Raw genomic sequence first — 26,290 nt, 5'->3', positions numbered from 1 at the left:
TGGTGAGTCAGAGCAAGAGTGAAAAAGACTTACTGGAGTGCTTGATCTGTGCCAGGAACTATAAACATTACACTTCATTTAGGAATGAGATTCAAACAACATATGGTGATGAAAGAGGCTCTACCCATCAGTAAAATCAAAATCCCAAATCAAAGATGGGGGCACATCTGCTTTAAGAGAATTCGAAGAAGGATTTCATAATCGATAGATCTGCTATTTCAGGTAAGAAAAAAATCTACATGACAAACAGAATACATGACAAACATACAATTTTAGCTCAAGGGAAGGACAGTTACCAAAGCAAGGAAAGTCACAGCCCCGTGATGCTTGGCATTAATGGGTCACAGCTATCCCACCTGATAAGACACTGACACTCTCTTACCCAATCATCCACATGGACACTGATGAACTGAGCACATACGTGTCAAACATGAAAAATAAAAATAAATAATGCAATTATTTTTATGAGGATGGACCCATCAGGTGACTGAAAATCTAGGGGTCCATCTACAATGAACACGATTAATGATGCGCAGAGCACGGGATGAATTTCTGTCTATGTGTCCCAAGAAACAAACCTTTGGCACTAGAAAAAAGTGTCTACCATAGTGGCTCATTCCTTGAGTACACCCCACAATCACTGGGATGGGATGCTGAGCCAGCAGGCCCATGTCTGTCCTTTAGTCTTCTTGTCACACGCTGTTGTGTCATACCTTGGGGCTCAGCATCGGGAATGTCATATGTTTTGATGATAACAGGGCATCAGGATTAAGTACTATTAAGGCCTATAACAATCGCTTGGTCAATGGGCTTCTGGCCCAAGTTCTCTGTGCTCTTAGAACAAAAGTTGAGACTCTAGCTGCCCTCCCCCAAAGGGGGGAAAAGCAGCTAATCTTGGTGGCTGGCCCTCAGGGGAAAAGGAATCCAACAATAAATGCTGCAATTGAATGAAACAAAGGAAATATTTGTTTCATTATAAAAACACTATCCAAACACGAGAAAAGCATGGACTAAATGCCAGAAACTCTTACTTAAGTCCTTTGAAATTATACTAATTCAAAGTCCAAGGAAGTGCTACAGAGGAACCAATCCTAAATAGATAATAAGGAGTGCCACAAAGGGAAGACAAGAAAGTGGAAAGGCCAACACATCAGTGCTCACATCCCAGCTCGGGCATCTGGTGGCGAGGGGCAACACACAGCCTGTTTCTTCATCATTAATGACCCTCAGTGATATGCAGACTGGGCACTGCTAGGTACCTCCTTGGAGAAGAGAGATCATATAAAGGAACAGCCCTACAGGTGCAAGTCTTGGCCAGCAGACTGTCCTCTTTGTAGGAATAAAATGATTCCCCCTCCCCAGCTGGATCCAGCCTGGAAGGGGGTGCACAGCCAGAGATGAGTGGCTAGGACGGCCTGCAGCTCCCACTCACTTCCTCAGGCCTGCAGGCAGTGCACAGCTGTCCATCTGCCAGCCCTGCCCACCCTAAAGTCTTGTTTAAAAAAATGCAATGGATCGTATGTATGGAGTCCTCTACTTAAAGAATATTGAAGCCAATTCGTAACTAGAAAAGCGTAATAATTAACTGGAAAAGGAATATAATGATCCCTGGGGCCCTACCATTGGTAGGTGCTCTACAAATAGTAGCTATTATCACCACAAATTTTTCCTTTATAGTTTTCAACTCAAAAGTTTCTTTCAATCGATAGCATGCTTTGGCACAGCACAGGAACCCAGACTGGCCTTGAAATTTCACTAACATTGCCACACATCCACCACTCAGTCAAACAAGCTACTTCTATGGAATCTGTAATGACATAATTGAAACCGGGTTTACATTTATTTAAATAGTATAGTTTTGATGGAATGAAAATATTTTAGTAAGCGGCACAACATATGTTTGAGGAAAATTTACAGAGGCTTCCCCTGCCCCATCGATTTCCTCACTTACCTATAAGAGCCCCGTTTTGGAAATGAAAAGAAGAGAGAGAGAAAGAGGGGGGGGAGGTGTGTTAAGTTTCAGTTCTGCACAATGGTACCTTTAACAAACCTGCCAGCTAGTCAGAAACTAAATAGGCTGGTTTGCAAAACTCTTTACTACTGCCAGTTAATATTCACAGGGCTCTGGGGGAACAAGAACTTTCAATGACTCAATATTTATAAATGCTACTGTTGTCCCCCAAACATGTGTCTTAGATTCCTGAGGGATACTGGGAGCTTTTGCCGTAATAAGGTGGAGGGTATGTGAGTTTTAAATGGGGAGAGGAGTAGTTAGGAAAACAAAATTAAACACATATAAATGAGCACTTGGTGGTCTTGAATTTGAATACCACTTGAGTATGATTGGGAAACCGGACCTGTCTGGGTTATTTCATTTTCATATACCAATGTCTTAAACATAGAGAAAGCATTCAAAATGCACAACACTGCTCGCTAAGACACGTTTTGTCTTTTTATTTGAAATTTTGCTGCTTTACATCTACCAATGCCAAAAAAGGCTAACCTTCCAATGTGGGATATCAAAATAGCTGAGTTTGTGTTTACAACTCTGATGGTGTAATCGAAACTCCAAACGCTCAAGAAACAATAACATTAGTGAGGTGAAGTCAACTCTAAATTAAAAGTCAGTGTTTCCATTACCCACTCTAACAGTATTTCAGGATTTTATATAACTTGATCATTAAAAAATGCTCTAGGCTGAAAACCTGGTCTGTGTCAATCTTGGACTAAACTAGTTTGTAAAGCTCTGAAGTTTGTTTGCCCTACTCTTTTATCCATTTTCAAGAATGTATTACTTTTAAATGCTGCACATGAAACTAACCCAAAAAAATCTCTAACACCCAGTGAGCCAATGCCATTGCATGCATCACTCATTTTTCAGAAGAAATTTATGACTTCTGTAAACTCACTTTCAAGGTGCCTATGGCTGGAAGTAAACAGCTCCAATTCCTTTTCTAACTCAATCTTCAGCACGTCCCTGCTCTCCCAGTTACTTCACCATGAATACCAAAATTTCAAATTGGAACATTAACTTTTGTAGAAATAAACTTCAAATTAGAATCTAACCTGGTAGAAATGAAGTTTCTCCCGTGACTTTATTAAATTGGTTCTTCACGGGACAGAAAAGTTTTTATATGGGAATGTCAAAAAAGAAAGGTAGGACAATACATTAAATTCGGCTATATTCAGGTGCCACTGCAGTGAGGAATAACAGTAGAAGCAATGGTGCATGAAGCCAAACAGCTCTGAGAGACATGGAAACATGCTGGCATCTAGAAGCCCAGAAATGCAGGCTGCGAGGGTAAAGAGGCAGCTCTAACACCCTGAGACTAGGTGACAAGGAATGCCCGGGGAGAGGCACGGCAAGAGCTCAGCACTGGCTGCACCTGAGATGTCTCTGCCCTTCACCACCTTCATGACGATAATGTAGGGCCCACCCAAAGTATCTGGGTAACTTGAATCCTTGCCGGGGAAGGACAAGACAAAGCAAGGACAAACTTACCTGTTTGCGTATGTTAAAGTTTGTATGTCTTTGTCTGTCTCTGTCTAGACCTTAAAGGGGAGAACTTACATAGAGTAAACACATTTATATTTATAAAAGTAAAAAGGGGAATGTTGTTTTAACATGTCATTATTATATTTTTTACTTTGACTCTTGTAGAAGTGTGAAAGATCATCATTTTGAATAAAAATAGAAATACCTAGACTCTCTGGGTCAGAAGAAATGATGAATTTCACTTCCTGATCTGGATACTGCCAGTAAATCCTTTCTACAATATCACTCAGCACCTAAAATTATTTGTAAAATATATATATTTTTTACAAGACATATATTTATAAACTCAAATTTTAAAAATCTGATGATTTGTAATATACCTGTGATAAAATACTTTCAGTGATGAAGAACTCATTATTCATGAACTAGCCCTTCATTCAGACAACACTTTTGGTTAAAAAATTCTTCCTTATGGCTTTGGGAATGAAGAAACATGCAAAGATTTTTTATTGAGAAACACTACAAAATATCACTAATATCATTTCTACTCAGTCCAAAATGATTTGAAACTGACCAAATGTAATACTCTTTATCATTGTAAGTCCTATTTATATTTAAAGACTGTCTTTTATTAAGTTTTTAATAATAAAGTGACTTCCAAACATTAAAAAACACATCTCGATGATGGAATATTATTCAGCCATGAAAAAGAATGAAATACTAAAACATGTTACAACATGGATCAACCTTGAAAACATGCTAAGAGAAAGAAGCCAGGCACAAAAAGTCACATGTTGTATAATTCTGTTTACATAAAATGTCCAGAATAGGTAAATCTAATAGAAGCAGAAAGTAAATTAGTGGTTGCCTAGAGATGGGGAAAAGAGAAGGGGGAACAACTGTTCATGGGCACAGGGTTTCTTTTTGGAGTGATTTAAGTGTCCTGGATTTAAATAGTGATGATGTACAACCTAAAAACCACTGAATTATATTCTTTAAATGGGTGAATTTTATGGTTTATAAATTATATCTCAATTTTAAAAATAATAACCAGATCTTAAATCAAAATTCATTTTGATAGGTATTACTATCCAAAAAACTCTGAACTCAATAAAATGGCCAAAATGAATACTAACTTTAGCCCTGTAAAGTTTAGTTCTCTCAAGTTACCCAGTGAGAGATGCTGAATAGTTTATAAAAATGGTTTTACTAAAGAATCTCTCACTATGTATATGCCAATACTCGTTGATTTGTAAAGAATCTGGACCTCCTTTTTATTTTACAGGAAAGTATAGGTTCACTTCAAGTTACTTGTATGTGCACTTACGAAGATCAGGAAATTTCAAACTCACAAATGATTTATTCAAATTAAAAATGACCATCTAAAGCTGCTATTATAACCTATTTCAAATATCTCAGGGTTTCCTGAGGCTTAATTTAAAACATGTGAATTGTATTCCATCTACTTGAACTGCTTCTATATTTTTTCGAATCACAATCACACATCCTACAAAAACTGAAGTAGATTGAACTGATGGCTGGTTAATTTAGTAAAGATGATACTACTTAGGTAAAGCATATATGTGTTGAATTTTTATGACCATAACTTAAAAATATAATGCATATAAGACATTATTATCCTATGACTAGAAACAAAGAACTCTCAATCTGAAAAAACACACGTATGTGTCATTACATTTTTCCCAGAAGGACATATAAAATCCTTTTATACTATGCTTCAGAATAGGGTTTAGGTCACTACATGGTATAAGGTATTCTACTTTCATATTCTTACTATCATGTTAGAAACTGCACATCTCATTAGCTGTACTGTAGGCTCCAGGGACTGTATGTAAATCTTGATTGTTTTAGATTATGCCAAGGATAATGTCTTACATACAGACAGGACTAATATCTGATATATGTTGAAGATTTATTTAGTTAGGTTGCTAGTATTACCCAGTTCTCCATGGCAAAGTTTCTTTATATGTATGTATAGTACATTGGATTGCCAAGTGACCAAAAATTGCCATGAATTTGATAATATAATTCATTATTACATAGATTTTGATGAGAGTTATGACACATACCTTTATTACACACACACATAATAGGAAAAACAGTACTCACAGTTGTAACCAGGTGCAATACGGTGTTGAGCTTCCAGACTAGCCAAGGTGATGTGGAAAATAATATGCAGCAACAGGAAGGAAAGACTGGTGAAGCACAGGGACTTTAACAGCCATCCCGTGTGTCCTAGGGGACAAAGCACAGGGATGTTGAGAGAACTGAAGATGAAACATGCTCATTCTCATCTTTGTACAGTGCCACATAAAACGTGTTTCTACATAATCTATCATGTAAACTGACTCAAAAGTATATAAAGTGTAGCAATTACTCCCTTAATTATTAGTCTAAAGATGAAAGCTATCTTACTTCCTTTGTAAAATTTTATAATGAACATTGATTAAAAACTCAGTGTAAAGGAAACATGCTTTTCTATTATCATGATATGTTACCTCAAAATGAAACCACAAAAATCCCCTAGCCAGAAAATTTTACAAGGGAGTTCTGCCAACTTTGACAAAACAGATAATCCCTATCTAATAAAAGTAGTTTCAGAGAGTAAAGAAAAAAGACAAGTTTCCTAAAACAGTTTACGAAGATAGAGTAACATTAATTTTAAAATTAAGTAAGTCTAGAAAAGAAAGGAAATTATAAGCCCATTTTACTTATGAACATAGACATACGTTATTAAAAAAGATTTTGGTAACCAACTGAAACAGTATATAAAAATGTAATTCACCATAATAAGCTAGGGTTTATTGCAGAAAAACAAGTGTGGCTTAAGATTAACAAATCTTTAAGTGTTAAATCATACACTAGAAGGCTAAATCATGATTACTCAATGGATACAGATTACGTTTTCATAAAGTTCAAAATTTCTTCATAATAAAAGAAAATAACATCACAAAACTAGGAACAGAAGGAAATATTCTTAATATGATAAAAGATTAATACCGTAACTAAAGCAAACATCTTATTTATGGTAGCATTTTAGAGATAGCCCATTAATGTCAGATAATGACACTTGATATCCTTTCCACTTAACATATCACTGGGTATACTGGCCAATGTTATAAGATAAGAAAAACATAAAGAGTTGAGATAACTAGAATTATTTCCAGATAATATGATCAAATGGAATTATTTGCAGATGATATTATCTATATAGAATGTCAATTGAATCTACAGACCAACTATTAGAACCAATACAAGTAAATGATTCAGGCACAATATTATCTTACAGAAAACAATACAGCTCCTCTACATTAACAACAATCAAATAAAAAACAAAATACTAATCTAGATGTTGCTGTAAGTTTACAGATGTGATAAAAGTCCATAGTCAATTGACATTTTTCACAAATTTTATTTTAATTGAATTTATTGTGGTGACATTGGTTAAAATTACATAGGATTCAATTCTACAATCCATCATCTGTATATTGTACTGTGTGTTTACCAGCCCAAGTCAACTCTCCTTCCATTACCATTTATACGACCTTTACTTTCTTCTACCTCCCCCCAGCCCCTTTTCCCTCTGGCAATCATCATACTCTTGTCAGTGTCCATGAATCTTTCTTTTTTTTCTTTGCTTAATTCCTTCACCCTTCTTACCCATCTCCCAACCCTCTTCTCTCTGATAGAGGTCAGTCTATTCTCTGCACTCTGTACCCATGACGACTCTATCCATAATCAATTGACTTTAAGTAACAAGATTATTCTTGATAAGCTGGGCAAGCCTGAATTAATCAGTTGGAAGGATTGACAACCAGGCTAAGGAGTGATGTATGGGAGTCGGAGAGGAAATTCTGTCACCTGTGGACCGTAGCTTTGACATGTGCCCATGAATTTCAGCTTGGTAATGATGATGACTTTCCCTTCCTGACAGGAGCCTGCCTTTTAAATTTTCAACTTTCTTAGCCAGCTTACATAATCCATAGTGTGAGCCAATTCCTATATGAACCCTGACTTAATAAAAGAATCTGAGAATCAACCTTAAACAATACATAAGACCTTTATCTATAAAACTGTAAAATTCAATAGTAAAACAAATAAGAATATCTGAGTAAATAAAGAGATTTGTCACATTCCTGAATCAGATGACTTAGTATAATAAAAATGTCAATTTTTTCCAAACTTAGTCTATAAATTTAATGTAATTTCAAGTAAAATAGCAGTAGAACCTTTCAGGCCTTCAACAAATGTATTTCAAGATACATATAAAAGATTGTTTGAGAAAGTCTTATTTAAAATATATACTTGGAAGAATAAAAGTTTGTGAATTGCTAGGTCAATCTTGAAATTTTGAGAAATAAGAACAAAAGTGGGTAAGGTTTATGTGTCCTAACAGACTTTAAGGTATGCTATAAATATAAATTAAAACAAACAACAAACAAACAGGAACTTAGATTCCTTACGGAGAAGGGGAAAAAGTCCAATGGAATATCATATAGAACTCAGAAAAAAACTATATGAATTTGATAAATGTCAAAGTTTACTCCATAAGTCAAGAGGAAAGAATAAGCTATCTAGCAGATGAAAAACTGGCTCAGTAAATACAGAAAAAGAATAATGGTGGATCCCTGCCACAAATGTGATCTCCAGATGAACAAAGGCCTATATATGAAAGATAAAATTCTAAGTTAATAAACAAAAATATAGGATAATAACTTTGTGCCTTTGCTGTGGAGATTGTCTTATAAAACAAGGCCTAAAATTATAAACTATAAGGCAAAAAAGAGGGAGATTAGATTGCATTAAAATAGAAGATTCAACAAATGCCATCATAAATAAAGTTTACACACAAATGATTAGCTGGGACATCCAAGCTGTACAAGAAATTGATATCTGGAATAGATAAAGAAAGTCTGCATGTCAACAAGAAGAAGGGCACAATCCCAAATTACTTGATATACAAAAAACAGGAAAATATGACTGAAAATATGACCGTTAACCTTAAAATTACCCAGATATTAGAATATTTGAAAATAATTTTAAAACATTCAGTACAACCACAGTCCCTGAGGTAAAGGTAAACAATCTTAAAATGTATGGAAAAATTCAAGTTGTCAATGGAGAAATAGAAAGTACAAAAAATAAATAAATAAAACATTTTAGATCTGAAAAATTACATTATCTGAAATTTAAAATTCACTCGATAGACACAATAGCAGAATAAAGATAACAAGTGAATGGGTCAGTGTAATAGAAGAGATTAATAGAAATCATCCAGTGTGAATCACAGAGAGCAAAAGGTTGAAATAAAAATTAATAGGCTCTCGGGAAACCTGAGGATCAAAAGGTCTGTTAACTGTCACTAGAGTTATCAAAGGAGAAGAGAAAGACTGGTGCAGAAAAAAGTTGGAATAATAGTTTAAACGTCCCCAAATTTGGTGAAGAATTTACCATTCAATTAGCTTAGCAAACGCCAAATAAGAAGACTCAAACTATTGCAAGACACTTAAAAACCAAAGGAAACCAAAGGTAAAGAAAAACTCCTGAAAGCAGCAAGAGAAAAATGTTGCCTACATACAGGAGGACAACTATTTACATGCCCACGTATTTTCAATCACAAGCCATGAAAACCCGGATACAGTGGGACATCATCTTTAAAGTTATGAAAAAAAAGAACTATAAGCCCAGAATTCTATAACCTACGGAAATATCCTTTGGGAATGAAGGCCAAAAGACATTCTCAGTTGGAGGAAAACCGAGAGTATTTGGAACCAGGAGATCTGCTCTGAAAGAAATGCCAGAGTAGGTTCTTCAGGCTACAGGGAAATAGCACCCAAGGAAAACTTGGAGCTTTAGTCGTGAAGAGCAACAGAACAGAAGGGATCAAAGATGCTTGTTCACACACACACACACACACACACACACACACACACACACACACACACACACACCCCCTAATGACAGTCATGCTCTAATTAATTCATGGCATTTCTAGAAATGATCTCTGTTTTTCTGGTTTAGTAAATATGTTGTGTGTACAGAAATTACTAAGGATATTAGGTTGCCCATGTGTTCTGAGTACTCACTCTTATTTATTCAAGAAATATAAATTATCCACAGATATAATCACTCATAATTAGAAATAATATCTCTTATAATTAGAAACATAAAAAAGTTGGGCATGTATTTAAAAGGATCAGAAAATATATATGGTAACGTTGAGATGATTTGCAACAATAACCCAGATGGCAGATTCATAAAAGAGGCAATTTACAGGCAGCATGACATGGTACCAAACTGTGTATTTATACATAAGTCTCCTAAGATTATTAGAATACCAAAGCAGAAGAAATTTAATATTAACAGAAATAATAAATAACAAGGCAAGGAAGTACAGTTTTTTCAATAAATTTTAACTTGATTTTGTTTATTTGCAATATATTTCCTCAAGTAGAGCTTGCAAAAATAAACTTGCTCTTCATAGACTGTATCCAATAACTGGGTTTTAAATACAGGTATAACTCTAACTCTTCCTATTATACTTTTGAAAGTAATTCAGAGGCCATTGCTTTAGCCAGCATTTCCAATTTTCTAGCTTTCAAGTAATTTTAAATGTGACAGTAGAAGATCCACGGTTCTCATGATTATGTCAATATTTGCAAGCTAATTTAGAAATTTTCCACTTAAGAAGCAATTCAATCCGAAACCCTAGCAATTCTTAAATAAGAGCTCTGAGCCTTATGGTAATTTTCTTTTGGGTAAAAATGGAACAGCAAGAAGTATCTATTGGTTTATAGATAAGTTAAAGGAATCAAATTTCAATTTTACATAAAGTCAGAGTTTGAAGAGTTCTATATACAGGTTGTCCCAAAAACCATGTACACACTTTGACTAATTATTACTTCCAATAGGTTAAATATGAAAAGAAAGAAATATCAATTGAGCTATCAAGAAATGTATGCGTATACATTTTTGGGGACACTATGTATGTGTGTGTGTATAATGTGTGTGTGTGTGCGTGTATACACATTTCAAAGTCTTCTTCAGCCTACCCCAAAGATATCTTTATTATTTAGTTACAACTTAATTAGAAAAACCTCTTAGAAGTACCATGTAGACAATATATATATGGCACTTAGAAAAAAAAACCTTGGAGAGCAAATATTTATATTTAAAAGATTTCCCACAACTTCATGCTCAGATAGAACAAATGAAGAGGAACTTGATACATAAAAATGAGGATTTTCTTCTCAATGCACAATGGAGTTAAATATAGACACCTTTTAGCTGGAAAGAGTGTGCTGGGACTTCACAATAAACTAAGCAGTCAAGCTTTTAAGTGGACTGTATGAAGTTATTAATACTAACCATCTGACTGAAAAGAGTGGCCATTCCATTGGCATCAAACTAACACAAATGGAGAGCAAACATGCACATCTCCTACATACTCCAGTTGAAATCTCACGGAGCTCATCGTTCCAGCACTCCTCAAAACCCTTTTTGCTTAAAGGAGTGAGTCACAGACAGGCTCCTGGGAACACTACAAAAGCCAACAGGAGAATGGCCGACAAGTTCATTTCCCCGAGAGCTCTTCCCACCTTCACAAACTGGACTCAAAGCTTCCAGTGCATGTCTCCAAGTGAAACTCAGAGTTCCCCACTGCAGCCCACCTCTTAACCCTCCCTTGCAAAAGCTCAGTTTTCTATTCCTAATATTTTTATTGGCACATTATTGGAGCCAGAAAAGTTTTTTTCCCCCCTCTCCCTTCCCATTTGGAACTATCATTTATTACCCTGGCTTTATGTGCTATTATTTAATAACTTTTAAACTGTTGTAATCTCTTCTAAAAGGTTCCCCACAATGAAGCTGACACTACAACCAGAGAGAAAAAAATGATGCTTTGGGTGTATAGAGGAATGACAGCTTGGGGACAGTGGACGAGGGGAAGCTGCCAGCCTCAAGTGTCCACTCCACCCCTCCTAAAGTTATCACTCACGACCAGGTCTCATTTCTTCTTCAACGTCTTTGACCCAAAGGGGCCTCTCCCTAACTCTTACATTACATACTGCCTACATCTGACACTAGGGAATATATATCTTATGTTAGGTGCTGTCCTGGGTTGGATCTGCAGGGGATTGACTGCGATTGCGATCGCTGTGCCGGAAGTTACTGGGGAGAGCTCTCCGCCACAGCACCAACAGGGAAGCGAGGGGGCCAGGACTGAGCCAAGGGAGAAGCTGGACAGGGTACCCCTGTAGGGAAGACACCAACTGGTCCTTGGGGAGCTTTGGAGCTAGAATAGCCCTTCAGAGCTCTCTAGAATTGAGCAAGAGGGCTGAGCCTGTACCCCACCCACCCCCATCACTGACCAGATTAGATATGAGCTGTCTCTAGATATAGGCGCTACTTGGTCAATGCAACTTTCTAGAGCTAAAAACAATTCTGGCTGTGAGCAGTCTTGAGTCAGGGCTCAAGATGTCTCTCGTAAATGCCACAGTCATGGAAGGAGATTGGGATGGTACCCCACAAAACCACTAGGTCATCATGTTCTAGACTTTTATTGTCCTTGGACAGTCAGCCTAGCAGGTACCTCGAGGCTAAATATCTATGGAGCAGGAAGCAGGCTGAGGGCATGAAGCAGCGGGGACTTACAACTCCAGAAAATACTGGGGCCTGGGAATTCCAGGTGATGGTGTAATTCCTATTTTGCGGTAGCTCTTTTGCACTAAACATGTAGAAACAATAGATAAATTATGAAGCAGATCACCAGAAACACATGCCCGACACCACCATAAGATAAACATGTCTAAGGTCAGAAACAGAAGAGAGCTGCAAAGCTGTCTGCAGGCTGCCTTGAAGCAGGCAATGGAATCAAAGTGGGTTTCATGGTGAGCATTTAATTACATGTTCAGTATAAATAAGGAGGCGACTGTTAGGAACACTGATTAAAACAAAGGTTTGGGTTACAAACCCAAGCTTCACAGATTTTACAAGGATTCTGGAAAAGAATCAACTCTCAACCACTTTATGGTCTATATGGTTCACAAGGAGCTGTGTGCTTAAGGAGGAGGGAAAACATTGATATGACCTAGTGGGCAAGCCCAAATCCCCAACATCATCAAAGGACAAATCTCTGCACCACGAGGATATGACCTAGTTCTCCAGTGGAGCCCCACGTGTCCAGGTGGGAACTGCAAAAGCATTACACAGAGAAGCATGGGGTGTGGAGGGAGAGGGTGCTGGGATGGGAGGGAGACACCAAGACAAAAAGAGTTCTTGTTCCAAACAAGCCATAATTCAAAAACACATAAGGAAACATGAAGATAGAAAAGATGATTGGGATATTATTTCAGAAAAAGTAATATGAAAATTATGAAACATACTAAAAGTGACTTTAAAATAAGTTGCTTGGGATCTTCATAATAATAAGTAAATGAAATCCTAAAAAGTAAACAAAAGATTATTTTTTAAAGTAGACAGAAATGAAATAAAACAGATGATACTAAAAAAGCAACTATATGTCTGAGAAATTAAAATATAATTATTTAATTAGTAAAATAGGTCAATAGATAAGTTAAACCTTAGGTTGAATAGAGACAAAGATAAATTTAGTGAATTAGTCGATAGTATGGAGGAGGTCACTGAGGGCTCAGCACAAACTAACAGAAAAGTTGGGAGCAGCAGTTGGAAGACATGGACAGTAGATTGAGAGAATTTGACATAAGTCATTAGGAATTTCAGTAGAGTAGCATAAAGAGTGGTAGAAATATTCAATGTACTATTCATTTATTTTTTTATTTGTTCATGAAACAAACAATTGTTTTATGACTACAATGTGAGAGACATCTTGTTAAAAATGTCATAGTCTCCAGCGTAGGATAAGAACATATTGTGCCCTTGAGATTATACATGTGACTGAGAAGCAGAGAAAATGCTAGGTGCATCATAAAGATAGTAAAAATTAGAAATAGGTGGTAACATTTTTATTTAAATTAATTAGAAACAATAAATGTAAAAATATACTTGCACATGAGCTTATGGAGGTTGAAAGGACCCAAAGCTTTCAGCAGAACTGGAAATTCTAGGGCCTCTGGCTCCTAGGCCAGAGAATAATCGTTTTAGGCAAGGACACAATTCTGCCATTGTAGTGCAAAAGCAGTCACCAATGACATGTAAACAAATCAGTAATGGCTCTGTTCCAGTAAAACTTTATTTATGAACATTGAAATTTGAATTTCAAGTAATTTTCATATGTCATGAAATAATTTTGATATTTTTTCAACCATTTAAATGAGCTCACAGTCCATACAAAAGCAGTGGTGGGTACTGGCAGATTTGGCCTTTGGGCTGCACTTTGCAGCCCCCTGCCCTAGCAGAATCAAGCATACTTGAAAGTAAAATGTTCATAAGTATAGAGAAATGAAAAGGGCTGTGCTTTGATATTCAAGAAACTTCCTAGTAGGCATTCCACTGATTCCAGGGTGTGACCCATTCCAAATGGTCATTCCCCATTTGTTTATGCAGCATAAACAAAGCTGGGTGTTGACTCCTTTTCATCAGGTTATAAACACCGCACTCCCTCTTTGCACTCACATGGCTCTATTCCCTGGAGAAGACCCCTCAAACACTTTTACTTTCTCTAATTTCACCATTTCCAAAAGGAAATCAGGCCAACAATCAGAACTCAAGTAGTAAAGATATGCCTGACTCTTAAAATTATGAGCTAGTTGTTTCATTGTGATGTTTTATTGAAGGAAAAAATATTCAGGTAGAAATGTATTTAATACACATCAAACCATGTATAAATGATACTGTTATAATAATCTGATTATTAAGTAACAAGAAAGACTAGATAATATAAGCATGCCATTTATACAGCTTTGCCAGGAAGCTACAGTTAGCATTCTCCAAGTCCGTTCCTCTCAGATTGTGGGGAGGAAGGGACTAGATGATAAATGCCTGCTCAGTAATGTCTAGGTGATGTGGGAAGGTGCTTCCCACATGAACAAGTGAACAAGTCAGTGGCCAGAATAGGCGTGGCCACTGCAAGGATGGGAAACCTGAATATTTAAACTCCTGGACAAAGGAGTGCTCTCATTTGGCTCTCTCTTGCTGCCCGAGCCTGACTCCTATTGCAGGGGGTGCACTCCTCTGCACTTACCCATGTGGCTCACGGCCATATGGACTCCATACAATGGACTAATGGACCGTGATTAGCCTAATGTTGTACCAGACTCAATTCCACCATGGAATAGACAATCTGAACACTGGCCCTACTTTGGGCTCCACTGGAGCTCCAGCTGCACCTTTTTAGGACTGAGTTAAGGGACACTTTGCAACCTGAGAAATATAATTCCACGCCAATAAAAACCATTCATTCTCCTGTGGGGGCATCCGGAAGTGCTCATTCGAGTAGTACCTCAAAAGCCCCACTCCCACTAATGCCCAGGAAACTGGACCCACTGATTTCTCTGGCAACATAAGTACACTTAAAACTTCCTGCTCAAGTCTAAAAAGCTGAATATATGAAAAAGAAGCCAAACTGAATAATTCAGTTTTAAGGCCCCAAATAAAACATCTTTCCTTGCACATTCTTATGCCCTCATGGGTGGGTTTAGCAGAAAACAGGACAATACAAACATCCAATGCAATATGAAGAATTTTCTTTAGTAGGATCAGTGGGTTAGCCAGTTCCATGCAAACAGAGGAAGGCATTAGAGACCTGGGGCTTCCTCGTCGAATGGCCAATGCCTTTGTATGAGGTCAAGGGTAGCCTTAAACAAACATAGGTTCAAACACAGGAGACAAAAATTCACTTGGCCCTCTGCAGAGCCACCCCAGTGACGGGTCTTGCCCCTGTCCTTCCATTTCTTGTCTCTGAAGGGCAGGACAGCACTGGGAGGCTGAATGATGAGTGAGGTTTGAGAATGTGGATGGTATTTACTGGAACACTGAGAAAAGTTTTCATGTAAAAGTGAAACCTCTGAATCGGGGCTTTTTGCCAATTCAAGTAAACAAACTATAGGATTAAGGGGAAAGAGTTAGTCACTATTTTGTGTTGCTTTTACTATTTTTTTTAAACCATGTTATGATTTCTGCAACTTTGACCCTAAACAACTGATGGTTTCCATATTTTCCTGCCAGGGCCTGAGAAGAGTGGGGTGTGAGTATGGGCTTGTCCACGGCAGAAACTCCCTGACTGCAGACCTTCCTGCAGAAATGTCTTGTCCTGAACCCTGTGAGTTCTCAGGGATCTGAATCCCTAGGAGGAGTTGTTAGTAGTGACACCCCTGAGCACTCAGAGTGAGGAGCCAGCTGACAGCTCCCTGGTTCCCTTTGGATGGAAATCCTGCAAACCCCAGAGGAAAACAAAGAGAGAATTAACTAAGCTACCAGATTTGGCTTCGGAATGTCCCACTCCACCACTGATTCTGGAATTACACAAATTTCTCTGACTGAGTTGCCCCTCCCCCATATTTATCTTCAAGAAGACCACGGAGCAGCTCCTCTGTATCAGGCAGCAGCCATTTGGTAATAAAAAGTCTTAGTTATTTTTTAGACAACTCAAATTATCAAAGGTATGGTTTGATGTCCATACATTGACTTTCAGCCTAATTGCCTTAAAGAGGATATGGAAAGGAGAAAATACAAAATAAACAAATAATACACAAGAAAAAATCTGTTCTCCTGATCAAGCTGTCAAAATCAGAAGGTAGAATTTTCTCAAGAAATTTTGAAGTTAATGGGCCTCATTCATGTGAATTTCAATTATCTTTTTTTTTAAAATCCTCACTCAAGGATATTTTTTCTGTTGCTTTTCAGAGAGAGAGAGAGAAAGAAACATCGATGTGAGAGAGACATCAATTGGTTCCCTCCCGCACAGACCCTGACCAGCACCCGGGATCAAGCCTGCAACCTAAGTATGTGCCCTTGGCCAAAATCGAACCCGGGAACCTTCAGTCCATGGGCAGAAACTCTAACCACTGAGTCAAGCCAGCTAGGGCGAACTTCAATTATCCTAATAAGTGATTGTTCAAGAAAGGAAAAAATGCCCTTCTAAAACTCCTTTCCCTGAACTGGCTGCACTGAACACCCAGTTTGTCAGAGGAGGATCCTGCCCAACACATTGCTCCAGACCATCGACATGCGCACTTCCTAACGCTGACCAGACTGTAAAGTAGGAGCCAAGTGTCACACCCCTAGACACTCCCAAGTGCCTAGCACAGCACTCCACACGTGAGAGACCCCGTTAAATGGTTACTGAAAGGACATAATAGTAAATAAAAATCGCATAAATGAGAAAAGGGGGCTCTTGTGGACTGATCTCAATGCGTGTTGGCAGGAACATTTCACATCAAGCCAGCAAGAAGTCCTCGTACTTCCTGTCATTTTACTGGGCCAGTTTGCCAAATTCTGCACTGAGGGACCTGCAAATGGTAATGAATGGGGGAAAACTATTAGGCCATCCAGTCCATTCCCATCCAAGGCAGGCTCACTCCCCATGGGGCATTCTTCCAGCAATCAGCTTCGGGGGCCTCCTGCACAGTTATGCTGCAGTTTCTCTAGGAAAACAATGAATCTGACTGAAAAATGTCTACCCTGCTACACTTCGTGATTGCCTTTGTCTTTTTTTCTTTCACTTGTTTTCAAGAAGTCAAGTTCTCCCTTTAGGCATGAACAGCTGCATAAAGAAGGAGTTTCTCCCTTCAGCTTTACGTTGGTGGAGCTGCAGAGACTTGGGTGCTGGGGGGTGTCATGGCGCACCTGAGAGTGGTGCTCACCAAAGGCAGGTGTGGATTAGGGACTGTCAGTAGTGCTTCTGGTTGCTCACTACCTACATCGAGTGTTCTCCACATCTACTTTTCCATTGGCATGGGCTGCCCGGTTAGTCAGCCAGGACTGTCTTTCTGTCTCAGTAACTCATCAGGAGAGACTCTGTGTGCTGCTATCTTGTTTTGCTTTGTTTTTTCCCCCACAGGGAACAGTACCAGGTTACTATGACTAACTGCCTTGTGACCTGCCGCATTTATTCTCTCTAACCGGAGCTTCCTCCACAGGCTGGGGGCCAGGTGGGGCAGCTGTCATCCAGCCCTGCCTTCTGTTTGTTATTTGTGCTCACAAGCAACAGAGGAGTGACTCATTTGCAAAGGGGGTCTCGGCAAAGGACATCTATTTTCCTGAGCTTCTTTCCCCAGAAAGAGCCTAGAAGATTTTTTAAAACCAGCCTTTTAATTAATGTTTCGTCATTACTACAATGGTAATTTTTGTTTATCTGTGAAACTGGCAAGAAGACAATGCAATTTCTCTTTTTAGATTGTACGGGCCTAGCTCTTGCCTCTTGCTCGGATCTCACATCAGGTGTTTAGGACTTCCCCGGTCATCCAAGCTAAAACAGACACCATCCTCCAAGTGCTCCTTATCATATTATCCTGCTCTCTTCCCCTTACTATTTGCAATTACCTTATTTTCTTCATTTCTTTTTTATTGCCTGTCTCTTCCAAATGTAAGCTTCAGAGGTACAAGGGACCATTTTGTCCTGCCTGGTTATCACTGTATCCCCAATGCTTAGAAAAGCGCTTAGCAGATAGTTAGCACACAATAAGTCATAATGGCAATTTACAGCTTAGCACAGCCATGTGGAGAACACAATGTAAAATCTTTCCTCTTCACCAGGGTACAAGATTGAAGGAGGCAGGGCAATAGCATATGGCAGGGAAAGAAACAGGAAAACCTTGTCTCCTCAGAGTTAAATTCATTGAGATAAAAAATGTACCTGGTATCAGCCTATTTGCCAGCAGACACCTACATCTGCTATGAAATACAGTGGCCAAATTCACAAATCTCTCCTTCCCATCATCTTCAAGTTCATTCACCCTCTCCCTTTCCCATATTCTCCCTCCCTCTCCCCCCACCCCACCCCCAAATCTTAAGATGCTTCCCTTTCAATTTTATCTGCTATTTGACTCTTGAGTATATTCTTATGAAGATCCCTCTCTAATAGTCTAAAATGACCTTAACATATATTTCTTTTTTATGACATTACCTATTTTTTTTTTCCATTTTAACCAGGATTTCTGTCACTTAGAAGACAAAAATATGCACAGAGCACAGAGATTTAAAAAGTGTCCTCAGAAACAAAATGGTAAATTGAATTCCCAGACTTAGTCATAATATACTCATTTGTTAAGGAAAATTAATACATCTAGCTTCCAAAGGTTATACATTTTTAACATAAAAGCTTTAAGTCACTTGTCTCATCTGAATAAAGTAAAATGCATAAACATTTAGTATAAAACTCAAGGAGTTTTGGGAAACATTTGCATCTGTGAAGCCATCATGACAAGACCTAGAACATTTACGCCACCGAAAATGTTCTTCATGCCCTTTCCAGTCAATTCTTATTCCTTCTAGAGATATAAGAATCGCAATGAACCCCAAGCACAATAAGCTCAAAGAGAAATAACTCTGGGATACATCACAGTCAAATTACTGAAAGTCTAAGATAAAGAAAAAATTTTAAAGGAACCAGAGAAAACTAGCAAATGAACAATAACAAGATTTATGACTGACATCATCAAAAACTGTGGAAGCCGGAAGATATTAGAATGACATTTATTATGCTGAATGAACAGAAGGGGGACATTTTTTCAACCAAAAATTCTATATTTAGTGAACCTACCCTTCAAAAATGAAGGCAAACATGAAAACATTTTTAGACAAAAGAAAATCAAGAGAATTCACAATCAACAAACCTGCACTGTAAGGCCTGCTAAAGGTTCTTCAGGAAAGAAAAATCACACTCACAACTCAGATGTACAGGATGAAATGAAGAGTACAGAGATAGTAAATATATGACTAAATGTAAAAATCTGCCCTCCATCTTCACCAGGTTGAGTTAAGCAGAGTGCCATTGGTTCCCGACTGCCTTCAGAGGGTCACCTTCCTCCTCACTGGGCAGGAGCAATGAGTATTTGACAAAGGGGCAATAGTGTATATATGGAGAAATGCATAAACCAAGGACCCCTTTTGCCAATAGTTTTCCCATTAATCACTTGGTTGGGCATCAAACTCTCTGAATTTAGAAATGCCCCCTTTTAAAAAAACAAAACAAAAAGGAATGTTTTTGCCAGATCATCTAGAAAATGGTCAAACTACCTTTGCCTTCTGTGCCTGCAATATGAGTTCCAGCCACAGCAGGGGCCTTGTGCTAATCACCCAGGACTCTGTCTCTGCATTGGAAACAGGCCAACCACACCACGCACCAGGTTCTGCCCAACCAGAAAACATCGAAGCAAATCCCAAACACATGCTTTCATCTTAATTAGTTCATGCTGTCAGTGGCTGTTAACTCTTGCGGCTGCCTTTCCTGGCCACCTCTACATTCTATGGCCAATGATGACTTTCCCAGTTCTTCAATTGCTCGCTTATGACCATCTGTGTCTTTATTAGCTTCTTCCACATATCCCAGCTTTTGAGCCTTGGTCACTGATAGACCTCTAGCTCTGAACTTATGGATCCCAAATCATGTTTACGGTCCACAGTTCCATCCTGTGCATATCTCCTGACCATTCTCTCATCCATTCTAACATGTGCGGGCTGCATGCTACACGCATGCCAGTATTATAATGGTTGTTACGGTGACCAAGGCAAACAACATTCAGTCCCAGTACTGGAAGTACTCATGTTTCCAAAGGGGTGCGGGGCCTAGAGCTAGCTGACTTAAGGGTAGAGGGAATGACAAGATGTTCTAAAGGCTTAAGGCTCAAAGAAGTGTGCACTGCTCTTCATAAAGTTAATTAAAGATTATAAATATTTTGTAGCCCTCCTATTATTATGGACAATAATAAATCTCCCAGCTAATTAATTCAATAGGGAAATGGGCATAAACACATTTTAAAAAAATAATAATTGCTTTTATTACTTTCTTATACTATCCCTTCAACTGTGTTGAGGATTACACTTGCTACATAACTCCTTATGTCATTTTGTTCAAGTCCTTCAGAATCTCCGTAACTTTTTCTTTTGCTACATAAAGTCAAAGATTGCTTCAGAACAGAAATTGTGGTGGTGTTCTAGGGGTGTAGTTGTTATTTAGCTGGACAGTGTATGCCAAGGGTTCTTATTAAATAATGCTGGACTAACTGGGGAGTCTCTGAAGTGTGTGGGGATTTAAAGGGGTTACTATGCATGAAAGCTACCTGAGGGCCTTACATTGCTCTGCGCTGGGTCAGATAATGGATTTGTTGTCAGAACTCCCCAGATAATTCCACAGTGACCCAGGGCTGAGAACCACTGTGCAGAAGGTTCCAGACGAGGGAAGGATTGGCTTGATTTAGCAAGTAGACTGGTCAAGCAGATTGTGGAAGCACTGTATGTCTTAATTTTAAAGATTTTTACACTTCTCTTGTATTCATACAGACTAATAATATAAGTGGAGCACTGTAAAAATAAGTGTTGTGGTATGAGCTAAACTGTTTCCCCTTCAAATTCTTATGTTGAGGTCCTAATTCCCAATGCCTCATACTGTAACTGCATTTGAAGATAGGGTCCTATAAGTTAAAATTAGGGCCCATGGGTGGGCCCTAATCCAATATGACTGGCACCCAGAGGGACACACAGAGAGAAGCCCATGTAAAGACACAGGAAGAAAATGGCCATCTGCAAGCCAAAGAGAGGGGCCTCAGAAAAAACCAACCCTACCAACACGTGGATCTCAGACTTCCAGCCTCCAAAGCTGTGATAAATAGATTTCTGCTGTTTAAGTCAAACACTCTTTGGTGCTTTGTTAGGCAGCCCAATGAATACATGAGGCGACTGCATGAAAAGAAAAAATCATGAAGGAACTACTAAACCTTCACCATTTTTGTAATCGATAAATCCCTAACCAAAACCACATTTCAAAGTGCCCTGTAGCTTTAATTCAATAAATATGTACCAAATACTACTAGGTGCCAGCATTGTTCTAGTGCTAAGGATAGCAACTGTGTTTGAGTAGCACACAAACCAGAGGGAAATAAAGGCCCTCAAAGAGATCATTACTCTACACTTTGGTTTTGAAAGTTGTAAAACTGAGCCATTCAAAATGCTGCCTAAGTGCTCCCCAAGGTCCTGGCAAGACAGTGATTTCACGCTCCGAAAATGCTCTGAGAAGCGTAACGTGCTCTACACAACTCAGGAATGATGGACACCTAATCACACAATCCTCTGGAAGCCAAATTCTGACTCTACTCACTTCACTTATGTGCAGAGTACCTCTGGGACTAGAAGAGCACCAAGGAAACACATTTTCATCCAAAGCGCACATGAATTAAGTCATTGATTCGAGGGGTCTTTACTCGCTCACTGGTATTTATTCTCTGTCTCTGTTTTCCCTGAACAACTCACCAACTTGGACTGGGTAGCTTTGAGAGAACGGGCAAAAAACTGCAATCAACATCTGTGGGTCATTAAGTAATACAAGAATCTAAGTATACTGGCCATTGTTTCCCCTTCACGGTAACTGCCATGAGGTGGGGGCTCCTGTCTACCTTCTATGTATTTATATACTTAGTCCAAAGAAGACTTGATCCTAAGAGGAAGCCCAGTAAATATTTTTTAAAGAATAATTATATTATCAACATCTTCCTATTGGATAAACAATTGAATGTTAGGGTTTTGGGTTTGTTTGGCTTTTTATCTTTATTGTTGAAAGTATTATAGATGTCCCTTTTTCCCCCCATTGACCCCTTCTACCCCTCACCTGCCCCCACCCCCACCTCAGGCCTTAGGTTAGTTTTTAAATGCATTGAATGTATTTGTTCATTCAACATCTATTCATTGTGCATTTACAATAGACAAGACACTATGCTACCATATAGTGTGAAAAAAACAAAGAAGGCATGGCCCCTAAGTACAAGCTGTGGCCTCCAGTCTTTTAGTCATAACATGCAAGGAACATCTTAACAGCCTGAAAGAATGCAGGACTTAGGAGCTTTTAAAATACATTTTCTCTCTTTTTGACATGTTAATTTCAAATTAAATCTTTATTTCTTTATTCATTCATCTATTAGACAAGAATTTGTTTGCATTTGATCTTTGTTTCCTATAACTGTACTTTTAAAAAGGGCTTTAATTCAATTATACTACCATACACAATTCAACAATGTAATGGGGTTAAGGTTATAAAAATGAGAATCAAACTAATCTCTCCTGGCAACTAAAATCTGCTATACTGGAGTTTGACTTTTTTCTCTTATATAAATCGAAGGATAAATACATGCTAAACCCTTTCCTCCTATAGTATATTTAAACTTAGATACATTTAAATACTTCTTTCCCATAGCTAATGAAGACCTTATTACTGCATGTATTAGGACAATGTCTATATTTTAAATGTGCTAGATAATTTTACTTTAATACTCATATATAACAGAATTTTAAACAGAATATAAGACTTTGCAATGGGCATGCATATTTCCTTCCTATCACTCAATTGCTATACCTTCATAAGACAGATTCACAGCCTGGACAGCCCATTCCATTGCCTTAGGAGAAGCAGCCAAAGCAGTTAGCTGCTCTGTGACTTACATTCCCAAGGAAAACTAAATCCACAACCCCTGATATATCTGGGGGTCACCAAAGACCTTAAAGAGAAACATGTATATAATTGAAAACAGGCACATTACCAGTGGATTCCATTGTTCCTATTCCTTTGCAAAAGGGCGATAAAGACAGGTTAAAGAAGAAGTTAGCAGACTATGCTCTACTCTTGAAGATATAATATTTTCAAGGACATATAAACCTGAGTGATTATTTCTTATAATTTCAGAAAAAAATTTTAAACATCTTTTTTAACTTCCTTAAGTGCTCCATTATGACACCTAAATGTTGACCAAAGCATCTACCCACAACGGTTAATGAGCACGTTTTTTCTCAAGTATGACACGTCCATAAGCTAATGCTGCAGGCATCGTCTATATTCCCAGCACTAACGACACTTACAGCAGTTCGGTCCTTGTTTAACTCATATCTAATCTCCACAGACACTGTGAAACGTCGATTATACTACTCTAGATTCTAACTTTTAATTAAGCTTAGCTTCTATTTAAGAATTAAGTAGATGTAAATGCTTGTGTAGGAAATTTAAATGTAAATTTCTGATTTTCATTGTACACTCTGGGATGCCAGGTCAGGTGGCGGGTTGATTTTTTACATTCCTATTGGTCTGTGAACCAAAGAACTATTTAGTTTTGCCTTTCAGTGGCACTAGTTATAGATGCATTCTTTTAAAACATTAGGTTATTCAGATATTGTGAATTTTCTGATTAAATCTTTTACCTCTTCATTATCCATTTGAAATGTTATTTGGCAGAATAATGACCCCCAAAGATGTTCAAACCCTAATCCCCAGAATCTGAGAAATGTTTCCGTACATGGAAGAAAGGACTTTGCTGATGTGATTAAGTTAAGTAAGGATTTTGAGATGGAAGATGATCTTGAATTATCCATGTGAGCTAATGTCATCACAAGTGTCCTTACAAGGGAAGGACGGAGGCAGGAGGGAGATGGCATCATGAGAAAGACCCAACTTTTGCTGGCTTTGAAGATGGAAGGGGCCATGGGTCAAAGAATGCCCTGGAAGCTTCTAGAAGCTGGGAATTACAAGAAAATGAATTCTCTCCCAAGCTTTCAATAAGGACGGCAGCCCTTCATTTTAGCCCATTTCACGCTTCTGGCCTGCATAACCATAAGGTGATACATCTGTGTTGTTCTAAGACACTAAATTTGTGGTAATTTGTTACAGCAGCAATAAGGAAATAATAGGGATTCATCAACATTTGATTTTTATTTTACCATTCTTTTATACTTCAATTGCTAATTCAAGATTATCTACATACCAGAAAAATCTGCATTTTCAAGCAACTTGAGAGGTTGTGAATAATGCAGGTGGACCAGCTGCCGCCCCTACCAATTTTCCAGAGCGAACCACCTAATGGTAATGGTAACAATGGGATGTTCCATTCTCATTCATTAGGAACATTATAGTCCATGTGGGTGGTCCGATGAGAGCCCTAATCAGAAATGAAATGATCCTTGTAAGGCGGTGATATGGGAAACCCAACACTTAAGTGAAACGTGTTAAACAGGCTTTTCACAGCTGAATTGTGCCAAAGGCTGTATTGTTTCAATCCCCAAATATGTTATTTCTCCTAAAACAGAGGTCATTCAAAAACACAACGTTCCAAAATTCTCCAGGTTCTCTAAAGAGAGCTAATGTGACTTTTTAAATGTTGCAAGTAGTCCAAAAAACCCAAAGAAACAAAAAAGTAAACGATGTTTTGGGAGGGTCATGAATATAGTCACAAGCAGTCCCTGTGAAACCCACAGTGGCTGCTGGCATTAACAGTTTGGAGATCACCTACTCCAGGTGCTGCTATAAATCCAAATGACAGAAACCTGGGTCCCTCACCCATATTTCAAAGGCCAGGCATTAGCAAACCTCCTTGATTTCATCAAGAAATCAAAAAAAGAGTAATCTTGGGCAATAAAGATTTCCCAGTTTCCCACCTTATTTGCTCAGTTGTTTGACCCTGAGGGGAAAGGGGCGTAATTCCTGGGTACTCTAAGCTACAGAACAGAACAAACTCTTATAGTCCCGGTATGTACACTGCATTTGTTTATTTGCATGGTCCTCTATGGCAGGCTTACATTTCCTACAGACAATCAAAGCCCAGCAAAACACACACAAACTTTTTAAGTCAGAACGATCACAGGTATGCATATGTTCAACTTCATATTTTAAATATCATGTTGAAAATGGAAATCTTTCCCACTATCTTGTGACGCTTCTCTGTTTCAACCACAACTTCAGGCACTGAGAACTGTCTCCCCATCAGTGAGGAGTAGGCGGTGCTGCTGACGCTTCTTTCCTCGGGCCTTGCTCTTCCTCTCCATCCTCACTTCCTCAGGTCCCTTTCCTCCTCTTTCCCTGTCATCCTTGTCTTCCAAAGCCAGCAAGAACAACTGATGATTTTTATTAACCTAATTGTGTGCCTCAGTGTAGCACATGGATTTGGAACCACGGCAAGTAAGGAAAAAAGAAGCCTCTGATTAGCCTTAGGAAGCTGTAACCCCACAGGAAAGAGAGGGAGGTAGAGGGGCTGGAATGGGCCAGGAAGAGTGGCAGTAATTCTGATCGTAATAACAGGATAGGTAGGAACAGGGAAGGCACAGGAAGTAAGATCAAAGAAACGGGCACAAACAGAATAGAGAGAGAGAAGAAAATAAAAGGAAGCTGTAGCAAGCATAAAAGATGAGACCCAGAGCATCAAACAAGCCACAGCCCAGGCAATTTAAGGACCGGAGAGAACGTGAATGCTGGGGAGCCTCTGCAAGAACTCGGGGGGCCAAAGCACTTAACAGAGAGGAGAGCCAGAGAAACGCAGTTAGTTCATTGAAAATTGGAAGCAAAGTATATGTGAAAATGAGCAGGTGAAGAGGAAAGGGGCACAGAAGCCACACTTATGAATCAAGCCCTAGAAGAGGCCAATGCAAAAGTGTGTAAGAACAGACACCTGGCATTGAAGAGATCACATCTAATTATAAGCCCCACATCAAGAGATAGAATGTATTTTTATTGGAGGCATATTCGCTTGCAGGTTTTGCCCTCATGCATGCAGATTTTATATACTGATTTCACTATTTCTTCTTAAGGTTGTAGTTGGGAGATGTTCATCTTTTCACGCTCAAAGTCTTCTGTCATTTTCTTCTCCCCTCATTACTGACGTTCAATGT

The 26,290-nt window shown here is 38.5% G+C and overlaps 1 protein-coding gene across 3 annotated transcripts in view; it reads right to left on the bottom strand.

Moving 5' to 3' along the window:
* The window catches only part of PIEZO2 (piezo type mechanosensitive ion channel component 2), a 324,107-nt gene that overhangs the window by 191,944 nt on the left and 105,873 nt on the right, over nt 1–26,290 (bottom strand). For all 3 annotated transcript variants that reach the window (XM_087818935.1, XM_087818934.1, XM_087818936.1), the window contains exon 3: nt 5,627–5,752. In XM_087818935.1, coding sequence (XP_087675061.1) covers nt 5,627–5,752 — 126 coding nt within the window. The remainder of the gene's footprint in view (nt 1–5,626; nt 5,753–26,290) is intronic.

This window comes from Miniopterus natalensis, chromosome 7 (assembly GCF_054644295.1).
Source record: "Miniopterus natalensis isolate mMinNat1 chromosome 7, mMinNat1.hap1, whole genome shotgun sequence".
NCBI classification, from domain to species: Eukaryota; Metazoa; Chordata; class Mammalia; order Chiroptera; family Miniopteridae; genus Miniopterus; species Miniopterus natalensis.
The sequence above is the reverse complement of the archived record's forward strand: the minus strand, read 5'-3'. Positions and strand labels throughout refer to the sequence as shown.